The sequence below is a fragment of the Natator depressus genome, chromosome 15, assembly GCF_965152275.1.
Source record: "Natator depressus isolate rNatDep1 chromosome 15, rNatDep2.hap1, whole genome shotgun sequence".
Taxonomy (NCBI): domain Eukaryota; kingdom Metazoa; phylum Chordata; order Testudines; family Cheloniidae; genus Natator; species Natator depressus.
Window position 1 is genome coordinate 24,589,412 of NC_134248.1, and position 14,106 is coordinate 24,603,517.

General features: G+C 38.8%; 1 protein-coding gene across 1 annotated transcript in view; it reads right to left on the reverse strand.

Annotated features, from left to right (window-relative positions):
* LOC141999540 (V-type proton ATPase 116 kDa subunit a 2-like) overlaps positions 1-13,342 on the reverse strand; it is a 51,326-nt gene extending 37,984 nt beyond the window's left edge. The window contains exons 1-14 of the mRNA XM_074973080.1: positions 13,175-13,342; positions 11,680-11,793; positions 10,382-10,458; positions 8,765-8,960; positions 7,524-7,624; positions 6,813-7,009; positions 6,406-6,529; positions 5,625-5,760; positions 4,484-4,549; positions 3,717-3,845; positions 3,121-3,198; positions 2,121-2,198; positions 1,488-1,599; positions 419-522 (exon numbers count right to left, since the gene is read on the reverse strand). Coding sequence (XP_074829181.1) covers positions 419-522; positions 1,488-1,599; positions 2,121-2,198; positions 3,121-3,198; positions 3,717-3,845; positions 4,484-4,549; positions 5,625-5,760; positions 6,406-6,529; positions 6,813-7,009; positions 7,524-7,624; positions 8,765-8,960; positions 10,382-10,458; positions 11,680-11,793; positions 13,175-13,268 — 1,606 coding nt within the window. The 5' untranslated portion in view covers positions 13,269-13,342. The remainder of the gene's footprint in view (positions 1-418; positions 523-1,487; positions 1,600-2,120; positions 2,199-3,120; positions 3,199-3,716; positions 3,846-4,483; positions 4,550-5,624; positions 5,761-6,405; positions 6,530-6,812; positions 7,010-7,523; positions 7,625-8,764; positions 8,961-10,381; positions 10,459-11,679; positions 11,794-13,174) is intronic.
* Positions 13,343-14,106: the final 764 nt, after the last annotated feature.

Here is a 14,106-nt window from a genome sequence, read left to right on the forward strand (position 1 = left end):
AAAAACATATTTTAAACATTATCACGATGCAGTGAGATACTAATAAAAACTGCATAGGAATAAAACAAAAATGTCTTTTCTTCCTTGGAGAAAAGAGAGGTTCCACATGAAATGCTGAGATTGATAAAATTTTATTTTTACTGTCAATCTGTACACATGACATAAATTGACATTTTTATTTCCTCATTGTCATAAAAAATGTTCAGAGTATCAGTATTTATATTTAATTTGTGGGGGGATTGGGGGAATGGTATTGCATATACACAGAAAAAGAGGATTTCTCATAATTTGACATTAAAACACTGTTACCGTACACCTTTACTATGGTTTTATAAGAGAAACTAAAATTTTCTAATCATATTGTAAAGTAAAACTAAAATCTATATTAATCTAAGATACAGATGAAGCTTTGACTTACGTATTATTTCCACCAAATCATTTAGATCACTGTAACTTGAGTTGCCTCTCTTCCCAACATGAGTAGCTTGTATTAATGAATTAAGTCTATCAGTTACATCCTCCCTGCAAAACACTCATGTTGTAATACATTACAAATAAATCTATATCTATACCACTCTGGGCTGTGATTTTATTAGATCTTGTCAGTACTTGTACAGGAGATCCAATATGAAAACCCAAGTGCTGCTGGAATTGATGTGGATGACTCAGTAAGGTAACACACTTCCTTTTGAACCAGTAAACTCCATGCCCACGCATAAGAAAATGGATTGCTATGCTACTGGAGGGGCCATTTTATGGATGAAATGTAAAACAAGAGTATTCAGCATTTGTTATCATTAAGTACCCATCCCTAGAGAGGAAGGCTAGTCCAATGCTTCAAACACTAGCGTGGGACTTTGGAGACCTAGGTTTGATTCCCAACTCTCTCACAGATTTCCTGTGTGCTTCCGTTTCCCATCGGTAAAATGGGGATAAAAGCATTGCCCTAGCAATGTTGTGAGGATAAATACATTCAAGTTTGTGGAGTCCTTAAAGATTATAGAAATGGGGGCCTATGGGGATTTTAACGAGAGATTTATTAGTAGTTTGAAGTTTCAAAATTCTCAGTTCATGCTCTTAAACAAATTTCAGCTATTTGAGTTATTCCAGGGAAAAAATAGGTCTTTTTTTTAAACGGGGAAAAATTATTTTATTGACATTCTCCCAACTCCAAAACTACTTTAAAGATTTTGCTGACACTACTAAAAAATTCCCCTTTAAAAAGGCACTAAAAATAGCCATTTTCAAACACAAAAGTTACATAATTAGAGAAATATGAATGTGTGGATATAAGAGGCTTGTATGGGAAGTGTTTTGCAGCACTGGCTATCGTAAGTCAAAACAAAAATCCACCATTATAATAATATCAAATTAGTTAAAGTGCATCGGTTTCTTATTTTGAATGCTAAGATAAGAGTTCTATAAATATTTAAAGCCACAAATGAATACAGGGGGGAGGAGGACAGGATAACCCATATATACCTCACCTTAATTGACCGCAATCTTCATTAATATTAACTTCTAAAATGCATCCAGATAGTGAATTTAATCCAAACAGAACTGGTGAGAAAGTTGCTGATGTACACAAACCACTGCCAACTACAAAATTAAAACATTTATTTGTGTTTCTCATAGAAACTTTTCAGTCTCTAGCTTGCAAATTTGTAGAAAGCTACTTTGATTTAGAATGCTAAAACAGATACTACTAAAATTCTATTTATCTTAAGTGTCCATCCATTTTCATTTGTAGCATCTTAAAAATTACAGATTCTTCAGTACTTTGTTTTATTGCATATGTCTTGCACTTCCATATAAATGACAATACTTCATATTACCTGTTAGTATATTTTTCCAGTATTTCAGTAGTGGTCTTTTATTCAAGAGAGCACTATATACAAAATAAAATTATGATACCGGAAAATCTGATTTATACATGTATTTCATTGTATTTGGAGTTTCTATAATAAATTTATCTAAACTCCAAGAAACACTAGATTAGCAACCCAGAGCAGTCTGGGAAGGCCAAAATAAAAAAAGATGTAGCAAAACACATAATAAAATTAGAGTATTTTTGGTTTATATTGCAGTTGTGATTAAAACAGCATATCAAAAGGTAGTACCTGGCTGCCAAAGTTTTAGAATGGTAACAGTCTCAGAAGAAATATTTACCGCTCTAACAGGTTTGCCAACTTGGTAACCTAAACACAGAAAGAGAAATTGTGAAAGTTTTATAAGAATTCATCAGCACTGACAAACATTTTTATAATACATAAAACTCCCCAAGTTCTTAAAAATGCCATGGTCTAGTGAACTGAGTTCAGAAATGAAGGCTAGGAACTACTGGATTCTAATCTTGGCTCACTAACTACTCTGTGACCTTGGGGATAATGATACGGACCTCCTTTGTAAAGTGCTTTGAGATCTACTGCTGAAAAGCACTGTATAAGAGCTAGGTATTATAGTTAGTCTCAGTTACTCTCACAAAAGAGTGTTGTGAGGATTAGTTAGTGTTTGTAAAATACTGTACTGTCTAAAAGCGCCTAGTAGTATAATCATGAAGCCTTCTCATTTTGCTAGAAGTATTGTCTCCTACAGTTCTGAACGTGTTGAGAAACCCTAATTGACAGATGAGGTGCTTAGTTTCACATCTAAACAGAACTTTTCATTATAGCAAGAATGGGTTCACTTCAAACAAAAGAGTATTAACGACTTTCAGAAAACAGTAAGAGCCAAATTCTACCTTGTGTTAACTGGCTGCACTATGGAAGAGAGGAAAGAGGGCAAAGAAAGCCTCTTCTCTTCTATCTTCCTATGCAGCCACAGAGCAACATTCCAATTCAATATTCAAGGGAGCATTAGGATGAAAAAGTAGCAAGCACTATGCCTGGTAGTATTTTCAGGATCAGACCTTAATATTTTAGTTCTACAATACTTTTCAGCATCATCAATATTATCAGTAGCAGGGTAGAAAATGGAGAAGCTGTGATTATCAACATTAAGATGAAAATGAGAGGGATAAAAAATAAAATTGGTCATAACTGGTTATGGCTATCAATAAAAAAGTCGTTCCCCCCTGCCAAATCAGCCAGCAGAAGCTAAAGTAAAACAGAGTATTATTACCTGGATTCCCAGATAGTTCTGTTGTATTAGTACTATTGAAGCTTACAAAGTTTACTGCAAATCTCTGTGTCAGTATTTCTATTAAAAGAAAAAAAATGTAAATAATTTCTTAGAAAAAAAGTAGTCCATTGCAATACTTTTGTTACGTAAAAAAGCAAGTGCATCAACAATTAAACTCCCTCTCCCCCCACCCTCACAGTCACCAAAGTCTTGTTAACTGACATATACATCAACCAGCAGCTGCCATGTAGACCCACGCTCTTGGATTGTGCATGCTCATATATGATTTCAGAAGCTGATTAACACCTTCTATGAAGCTTCTCAAATCCAGCAATGCAGGCCACTGACACATGCCTTTTTTTGTGTAAACAGTACATAGAATATCAACCTCCAATCATTGCTTAATAAATAACTACCCTAAAACTAACAATATACCAACCAGACACACCACCTGGCTCTTCTTAGCCCAATGGAAAATTCTATTTCAAACTGCATTGTCTTCTGATGTTTGATTTAAAGTATTTTTCACAAAACTTCTATGCTGAGAAAAAAAACTATTTCTGAATAAACTATTTTGTAGAGATGCATTATAGTACCTCCATCACATAATTCTCCAATGAGGACTGTGACATTTGTTTCCTCTATTGTCTTGCCTTTCCATATGAACATATAATATTCGGCAAAGGTCACATTTATACATAAAACCTCAGTACGCTGAATGTCTTCTGCAAAGAAAAGAAAAGTTCATTTGATGGAAACCATACTAATGAAAAAGGTTATTACACCTTAAGGAAGATTTTCTATAAAATTCAATAAAAAACGCCTTCATTCTAACTTTTTCTGAAAAACAAAAACACCTCCGTTTTAGTGTTTAGTTACTATGATACCATACCAATGCAGAGCATCTATGATGCACTCTTCTAGCCTGGAGATCTTCTACATGAAAGTGTAGATCAACTGGCTGTAAGATGCATTTAATGAGAAAGGAGGTTTTTCAAAATACCAATCTATACATCTGCATGTGGGTGGGGCTCAACTATTATACTTGAGTGTAAACTTTAAATATAGCCAAAGGGATCCGTACATCTTAACTCCATTACAACTGTTCAATTACTTTTGCTACTGGCTAAGATATATAAGGACTAGAGGTCTGATCCAACTCCCACTGAAGTCAACAGACTTCTTTACATAGACTTCAAAGGGAGATGGATTAGACCTTAAGATTTTTCAATTTGCATAGCACTAAGTTTTGTTTTCGTTTCAGGTAATTGCAAAGATCTCTTTTAACATCTTAACTTAATCATCAACTCCTTGTCTCTTTAAGGATGGTAAGAATAATATGGAGTACAGAAAAGACACATACCTGGTTTAGTGATGAAGTTACGTACATCAGTTACACTCCCATAGATCACATTTTGTTGGATGGTGTCTGACAAGAAAAACAGTAAATGCAGCAAATCTAACTAGCAAATGAGACACAGCCTCATACTGTTTCCTCATCCAAGGTAGAGGATTTATTAAACTATAAAAAAATGAGTTAGAAAATAAACAAACAACTCTCAGTAAAAGACTAGACAGTCGTTACAACACAACGGGTTCCTCTGAAAAAGCATGCTTTACATGACAACAAAATAAGCTATTTTTGCTGAGTCGCTGTATTAAGATGCGAGCGATAAAACGGACCCAAGCAATGCCCTCAGACACACAGGTACAACAGGAAGACTGAATTAGGCCCAGACACTTTAAGCCTCTAGTTGTACAAATACACATTTTCAGAAGAGCAGTAATGATACCAACACTATTTTCTAATTATAATCAGATCTTTCTTATTAAATGATAATGTATGGTATTTTGAAGGATTAATATGCTCCCACAAAAGTGCAACATGTGACAAGAAGTGAGGTGAGGGAAGTGTTTTACAGCGTAAAGAGAATGTCTTACTTTGGAAATTTTATTGGCAAACAACTTAAGATATGTTGTCCTCATGCTGGCACAATGGCCAGGGGGTAATGTAACTCTATAACTGAGACCCAGGAGATAATGCTTCGTACACTAGGAGAACAAAGTGTTACAGAGAAGCCACTTATGACTAACTCTAAAGGGAAGATAGTGTCTGCCCTTGGCTGGGGGAAAAAAAGCTCTTACAACAGTCTGAATACAGGAAAGGGATGCTCTCGATGGGGGCTAGTATTTAAACCCTGTTGGCCAAAATTTGTATTCGGTGGGAGAGGGGAAACTGAGGAAGTCATAACCCAAGCTCAAAGTCTCATATCCTGAATCTGGGGACCCTAAAGCAGGAGGCTTGCCACAAGAACCAGTCAGTCAACAGTTGAATGGCTGAAATGCCTTGCAAGGGAGAAGTTTTGTTAGATCATAACAAAAACAATGCAGGATATCATATTGTCCATAAATGGCTACCATATTATCAGTCTTAGGACTTTAAGATCACTATATCTATTCTTAAATCAATATCAGTACATTTTGTCAAAGCAAACACAACATACCTCCAGTACCACTGTTTATCATCACATTATGAGACAATCCTTCCTTGTAAGCTGACAGACTAGTAACACATTTAACATCAAAATTCTGAAGGAATGCTACTGGGGCGTTTCCAACACACTGCCCAGCCATGGATCGCTGCATGCAGTTCAAAAGAAAAGAATATGAAGATGGAATTTATTCTAGTTCTACCGTTCAAGCTAAAAAGCACACCGCCATTTCATTGCACATGGTGTCTGTACTATGCCCACCTACACTTATCTCAAAACAAGCAAGCCATTAGACCAAAATTTATATTTAAAAAAAATCAGATTTTAAAACATAATTCAAGGTTTCACTGTGATTTGCTAGACCAACTACAATCAGTGATTCTAAAATGAAAATTCTAAAATGTAAAGAAAATTAGAAAAAGCCTGAGTAGTTGATGATGGAGCTAATAGAAAATAAAGTTTTCAGTTAAAGAGCAGGGATTATAAAAAATACAAAAATATGTAAAGAACCCCTAAAAATGTTAAGTTATGCCAAAATTGTTTATATTTCTTGACAGTGTATTCTTCTTGGTTAAATTCAAAATATTAATTTATATGGGAAAAAATTGATGGTAGAGAGATGATTATTTTTTTTAATGTGAATGTTCTGCTAGTTGAAAAGTGTATTTCACCAGTTCAAAACAGCTACTCACAGAATTGCTTGTATCTGTCTTTGTTCCTATACAGTGAGACAGACAAATAAGGAAAAGAAAGAAAAAACAAAACCCAAATACTGCTAACATGAAGCTATTACCTGACGAATTGTAAAATACTCATTCTCTGTTGTCATAATTGGATCTCCTTGTTTGTAACCACTTAAAGGTTTTTCTGGAACAGTTTGCAAAGGAATCTTAAATGAAGAAACTAGAGATGAAGAACTGCAAACAAATGTTAAAAAATAAATGATTAGTGTATCACCTATCCAATACAAATAATTACTCATTATCTCTTTCAAATCTCCCTCTTTCATATTACCTCTAAATCCATACACACAGTTACATTTCACTATAAAACTTAAATAATGCATATATTTTAAAATGTTGGTTCTGGATAGTTCCTGTAAACAACATTATTCGCATTACAGAAGTGGTATAACAACTTCTTTGGCGTATCATAACTATTCGATACATTCACTATGACTTTTTTTTTATTAAAACTTACACAGACCCATGGTAGAAGTAGCCAAGAAATGGTGAATTGTTAAGAGGAGACTGTACACACAAGAAGGGAAACCAGTCAGGAGCACTGTTCGTTGTCTGAACAGAGCACAACTGGTCAAAAGGCAGGTTTACATTCCCACCAAACACTCCAGCAAAACATGATCCACTGAACAATTGCTTCAAATCTGGCGTGCATTCCTTGAAATAAAAAAGAAAAAGGAAGCTGTTTAACATGACAGGGCTTTTTTTCTGCTTCACCAAGGATGCTCTCTCATTGCCTGTGATGATTTAAATAATCCTGGTATGTATAAGGGAGCTCCTAGCACTACTCGGAGTTAAGATTAAAATGGAAATACTGACACAAATGTTGTATTCCATAACACATTTAGCAGAGTCATAACATTTGAGCAGAGTATGACCACTATATCAAGTTTCCCTTTTTAAAATTCATTAATTAAAAACCAGAGGACAATAACAGAAACAGTGTTTCCAGTGAAATTTAGTGCTTGGGACACTTCTGGTGAAGTCCCCTATTTACAGTGTTTTAAAGTTCTGTACTTACTCTTCAAAGACAGACAGTCGATACTAATGTACAATATTTTAACAAATAATTTCTCAGGTATTTTAGTGGACTTTGCTGTATTTCCCTAAGAGTACTGGTAACATAAAACTTTAAAGGGAATAACTTAAAAATTATATGTGTTATAAGTACCAGATCACAGCAACAACGAATATCACAAATTCCAGCTGTCAGGTTACAAGGACAAGAGCCAAGGGGCTGAAACACTTGGTTAGGGATGACTGTTGCATTTTCTATAAAAGGGTAATATAAAATAAAGTTAGGCCATAAAATTAACATTTTCATTTGCATTGCAGTCCCACTAATCAGATTTGAGACAACATTCTTTTAAAAAAGAAAAAGAGAAAGTATGCATTAAAAGGTAATTCCTACCTTATATATTTTATTTTTTAAAATATTGACAAATAGTACCAAGGTTCTTTTATTGCTGCCCTAACTCCAATTACCTTACATTTTGGGCCAAACCCACCCCAACCAAACTCACTAAGGACCCCCCCTCTAGCAGGCAACTTCACATCTCAGATGTCTAACCTAAAAGATTAGAAGAATCCTGTTTGCATTAAGACTGAAAAGATAGAAAGTGACTACTAAAATAAATTACATATCCACATTGTGACAGGTTGGATCACAGAAACCCCCTGGGAGCTGCCATCTGATGTTCCAAGACTACTTCTGTCCCTGCTTTCCTGCCCAGTCAGCTAAGGACTTCAGTGCCCTGCTTGGTTTGAGCCAGACCCGCTAGCCTGCTGTAAACCCAGACCCAGGTCTGAACCACATCCTGTAACAGCTGTAGGCTTAACTGAAAGCAGCATGCAGAAGTGTGCCTGTTTTTAACACTCAGATGCCCAACTCCCAGTGGGGTCCAAACCCTGAATAAATCCGTTTTACCCTGTATAAAGCTTAAACATAGTCTAGTTATGTCATATATACATTCATAAGCATATCTCCATAAAGCCTTATGGGGGGCACCGTCACACACATCGCTATATTTTAATCATCACTTCTCTTCTGTTTAAAAAAAATAACGATCATTAATTGAAAAAAATAAAACAATTACTACTAGTCTGCCTCACAAGCAATGGAACTGCAAAGGGAGTTTAGCTTGTAATTACCTTATTAAATCAATTTTGCAAATGCCCAAAAGACACAACAGTAGCCCCCAAAAAATATGGGGTGCAATGCTGGCTGGTGCAACTGATGTTAATGAGTGTTTTGATTTGATTTAATCCTTTGTCTATAAATTATAAATACATTAAATTTGGAGCAACAAGAGTTAGCACACTGGGAAGTACCAAGGAAGACATACAAATATTCAAAAATGAAACTGGAACCAGACAAAATATTGATTTCTTTTTAACTACCTAAACACTTACCTGACACATTTCCTGTAAAGGAAGAGTTGGCATATATTTCAGCTTGAATCAGGAGATTTGCCAATGTTTTTGAACCACGGCAAGCAGAAACTTGAAGAGTCTCAACAACGCAAAGTGGCTCCATGCAGCAATCAGTTGCATTAGACAAACACAACTGCAGGTTTCTCATCAAGGTTACAGTCACTTTGGAAACATTCTGAAAAACATCAGTTAAAGTTTGACAGCTATTTTTAAATTTACTAGATTGTACCCTGCATCACCTTTGTGCAGGGCAAGCATCATTGACAGTGTATCCCTTCTGCTACCTGTGTTATAATTGAAGCCTCTGTATATTATTGTATCAAAAATAATACTTGTTTTGGGACAAACTTGAAATGTCTGCCTTGAGATTTGCAAGTAAACAAAGCTGTGAAATGTATGCAGAATTTATTAACGTATCTACACAGATGTTTGCTCACACTTAAATGAATTATACTACCTCAAAACTTACATGCACAAACCTAAAACAAGCAAAAGGATTCATTTCTGGTTCCTTATAAAGTCCTGCCAGCTGTGGTTTGGACTGATTTTGCTGTCCATCAAAGCCTCAACTTCGCAAACACTTCTGGATGACCACAAGCCATGAAAATCATGGTATCCCACAGAAATTCCAGAATTCATAATAATAAATAAAAGTGATAGTCTAGCATTTACGTAGCACCTTTCATTCTTATATAACACCTTTCAAAAGATCTCAATCCCCTTCACAAACTACAGACAGATAGCAAGTGCATCTACTTCTGGAGGGGCAGGCAGCAGTCAACCACCATGACATACTGGCATTAGAAAAGGTTCAGAAAAGGGCAACTAAAATGATTAGGGGTTTGGAACGGGTCCCATATGAGGCGAGATTAAAGAGGCTAGGACTTTTCAGCTTGGAAAAGAGGAGATTAAGGGGGGATATGATAGAGGTATATAAAATCATGAGTAGTGTGGAGAAAGTGAACAAGTTATTTACTTGTTCCCATAATATAACTAGGGACCACAAAGTGAAATTAATGGGCAGCAGGTTTAAAAGAAATAAAAGGAAGTTCTTCTTCACTCAGCACACAGTCAACCTGTGGAACTTCTTGCCTGAGGAGGTTGTGAAGGCTAGGACTATAACAGGGTTTAAAAGAGAACTGAATAAATTAATGGAGGTTAAGGCCTATTAGCCAGGATGGGTAAGGAATGGTGTCCCTAGCCTCTGTTTGTCAGAGGGTGGAGATGGATGGCAGGAGAGAGATCACTAGATCATAATCTGTTAGGTTCACTCCCACTGGGGCACCTGGCATTGGCTACTGTCGGTAGACAGGATACTGGGCTGGATGGACCTTTGGTCTGACCCAGTATGGCCGTTCTTATGACAGAGCTGAATTTTGGCTAAACTACACCCCTAAACTACATCCCTACTCTTATGAAAAGTGTGGTGGGATCTTCAGTGTCCACAAGAATGATTATTCCAAGAAGTAAGAGATCAAGACAAGAAATCAAACACGGGTATTCTTTATGCTACCATTAAATTAGCTTCACATTCACTTTTAATACACCAAACTTCTACTCCCTACCTTTAGAGTGAAGAATCAGTATTTTACGTACCATACCATAAGAAACATTCAAACTCCATTCACCATATCTGTTACTCCCACTGCAGTAGGCAACGGTAGGCAACATTCCTAAATTTAAAAGAAAAAACGGTAAAATTTGTTTTGCTGCTTTACGTCATTCTCATCTATACTTGGAGCAAAGTTAAACCCCGATCCTGCAACTGGCTCCATATGGCAGTATAGATAAAAATCACGGATTTATTTAAATTGGATTTGTTTTAATTTTGTTATTTAAATTATAATCAGATTTAATTTTAAAAAGGTATATTTTTAAAAAGAAAAACTTAATTTCATACAAAATATGTTAAGGCCTAGATTTATAATCTCTTAAAACATTGAAATAAAAAATAAATATGCTGAAACCATGAGCCTCTGTCAAAAACTTTCCGTTAAAGGCTGCTTTTCTCTATAAAGAAATAAGCAGAGGAAAACCATCTAACTTTTGAAAGTGAAGCTTTACCAATATGGCACAATATTAGTAAATAAGCAATATATTATTCACCATTTTGTAACATACTAAAAATGTACAATTAAGAATCTGAAAATATTAAGCTACAATCCAGTGGTTCTCAAACTTTTGTACTGGTGACCCCTTTCACATAGCAAGCCTCTGTGTGCGACCCCCCCCTTATAAATTAAAAACACTTTTTTATATATTTAACACCATTAAAAATGCTGGAGGCAAAGCAGGGTTGGGGTGAAGGTTGACAGCTCGCAACACCCCATGTAATAACCTCACAACCCCCTGAGGGGTCCCTACCCCCAGTTTGAGAACCCCTGAGCTACATAGCTGCTTAAATAAATGTATAAAGTTACACTGTACCCTTCTGTAGGTAGCAAACACATGTACCAAATCTACTGTAAAGACTCTATTTAGTTGTAAATCAACAAGTTTTAAAGGTTATATGAAATACTGAGAATACACCTTTCTTTAGAAAATTACTGAAGTACAAATGGAAAAGTTGATGAAAATCAATTATTTAAATTGAGGCTTTTAATTTGGTGATTTAAATCACCTTAGTATAAATCAATCCACCTTGCCTCATTGGCAGACTCCCATGTCCACATGAAGCCTCAGTGGAGACGATGGGGCTCTGTGCAGTGCTGGTTGTAGGATCAAGGCCTTATTTGATCAGCAGGAGTACTCTGGAGCACCCAGTACAGAGGCAATTGTAAAACAAGGTATACAATTTTCCTTCCAATCATCTTAGGAACAGAAAGTGAATTAAGATTTCAACTAATATTTGTTTGACTGTAGTTTTTAAAAGTAATGGTTTTAAGTGATCTCACCCGTCTCAGTGTTCACATGAATTACATTTATAGCCAGAACAACATCTGCTGAATTCCCAACTAAAAATGAACTGACTGTGGGCCCAGACATGTGGATAAAAGAAGGCTGAAAGACTAAAAAGAAAACAAATTGGTATTAATATTCAGAATATCCTCAAAATCTTATATTTATTACAAAATGGGGTGGACACGGCTTGATTTTATTTTTCTGGCATTCTAAGTTTAATTTAAATCATTAAAAATAAACAAAGACCAATTTCTCATAGAGCCCAAAAGAATAGTAGCCCACCAGATTTTTGTTTTCTACACTCAAATCTCCGTGACAGCCTCAACAGGTCATTTAAACTTATCCCAAAGAAACAAACAAAAAACCCTAAAGGATCGTGGGAGGGCTATTTCTAAATTTCTCTTATTCTTCTGGACACACACACACACTGTGTTTTATGGAGTCTTGTCTGCAGCCTTTGCTAAAAATTAAAAACAAAGTTCTGATATCCTAAAAAATGATGATTACTCCTCCCACAAAATAAACCTCTAGTATCCAGGAACATTTACTGATGTCTCCATATTCCAAGCAGGACTAACACCTTTGGTTTCACACACTGAAGACTCACTTCTGAAAGCCAGATTACCAGAGCACACCCATAACGAGAGAGAGACCTATGGCTTTCTCTGACCCTTCCTTGTTGTCCCCCATTCTCTATGACCAAATAGCCCCATGCAATCCGTCTCCAAAAATCTATAAACACCCAATAGTCATAGTCATTGGTTAACTCTCACCACCTCTCCCACTACCTCTCCTCCCAAGACCCTGACCTGTCCAGCACCTGACCTTACAAGCCTCCTGCCATAGGTCAGTGTGTCCCTCCCCTCCTGTTTCTCCTATGGGATTGATTAATCCTCAATCTGTACACCCCACTCTCTAAAGTCTATGTAACCCCACTCCACTGTCCTAACCCCTGCCTCCTCAGAGATCTCTCTGCCCCCTCCCCATTATCCCATCTCCTAGTTCCCCCACAGGTCTCAGGTCCCTCCACACTGCCCCCCCCCCAACCCTATCCCCTGTCGGTCTCTCTGACCTCTCCCCCTACCTCCCTCACAGGGCTCTGGGCCGTCCCACAGTCCCCCCATTACGGTTGCCAATCCTCCAGGATTGGCCTGGAGTCTCCAGGAATTAAAGATTAATCTTTAATTAAAGATTGTCATGTGATTAAATCTCTAGGAATACGTCCAACCAAAACTGGTGACCCTCCCCCACAACATGTACCTGTGTCCCCCTCCCCCACTTCTCACAGGGGTCACTGCCTGCCCCTCCCCACCCCCAATGGTCTCTGGCCGCCTCTCCCACACAGGTGCCTGCGCTTCGTCCGCTGCCTGGCCTGCCCCGGGTTTGAACTGAACAGCGCCCCGCAGACCCGAGGATGGCAGCCAGACGGGCCCCTCCCAAACCTAGAGACCCCCGCCCCACAGTTGCCAGGACCCCAACAGCACCCACCGGGGTTCCCTGGCGGGGCCGGAGTCTGAGCCCGCCCCGTGGGGGGCTCAGACCCCGGCAGCAGCAGCAGCGCCCAGAGAACAGTAGGGATCATGGCGGGCAGCGGCTGCCCGAGAAACGCAGCGGAGGCCGCCTCAGCTCAGCCGCCATCTTGCAGCGGGCCTTGGTCGCTATGGAAACGGCGGCCCGCGGCTCAGAGGGAGGAGGGCGGGGCTGGCTTCAGCCTTCTACCAGGGTGAGGGCTCGGCGGGCTGCAGCCGCTCTCCCCTGAGCGCCCCTCGCCCGTAGCTAATGCTGCCAAGAACGTGTGGGGGTGGGGATGTCCTTGTCTACCCCCAGGAATGGCCTCGGCCTGGCTCCCGGCATGGGCGCTCCCCCCCAATAACTAGTCGCCAGGGGCAGCGCACGAGTCAGCCCGGGGTTCTCAGACTTTTTAAGGGGGTCACCAAGGGTGGTGTTGGCCCTAGGCCTCAGCAAGCCGAAGCCCCACGGCCCAGGGCAGAAGCCCTTGGGCTTCAGCTTCGGCGGCCGGGGGCAACGGGGCTCAGATGGGCTCAGTCTTTGGTCCCCCCTGCTGGGGGAATTCTGCGTCACTGCGCTTGCGTAGAATTCACGGCCCCCGAAGATTTCTTTGCTTCCCCACAGAAAAATGACTTCTGACGGGGAAGCAAAGGGGCAGTTGCAAGAGTGGTCATGCGCCCGCTCCCTGGCACTGCAGGCAGGTTGGTTTGGGCACCCAGAGCAGCCGGTAGAGACGTAAATCACCACTGGGACTGGGTAGTTGTGCATGTTGGGGGGGGGGAGACACTGTCCCTCTGGCTCACTATTGCAGCATGCTCGATGTGGATGGGCAGGGCTGGGCTTTGGGGTGTTTCTGAAGACGCAGGCATGGGGCAGGCTCTATTCCCTCAGGCAGAGCAAAATGTAGCAGC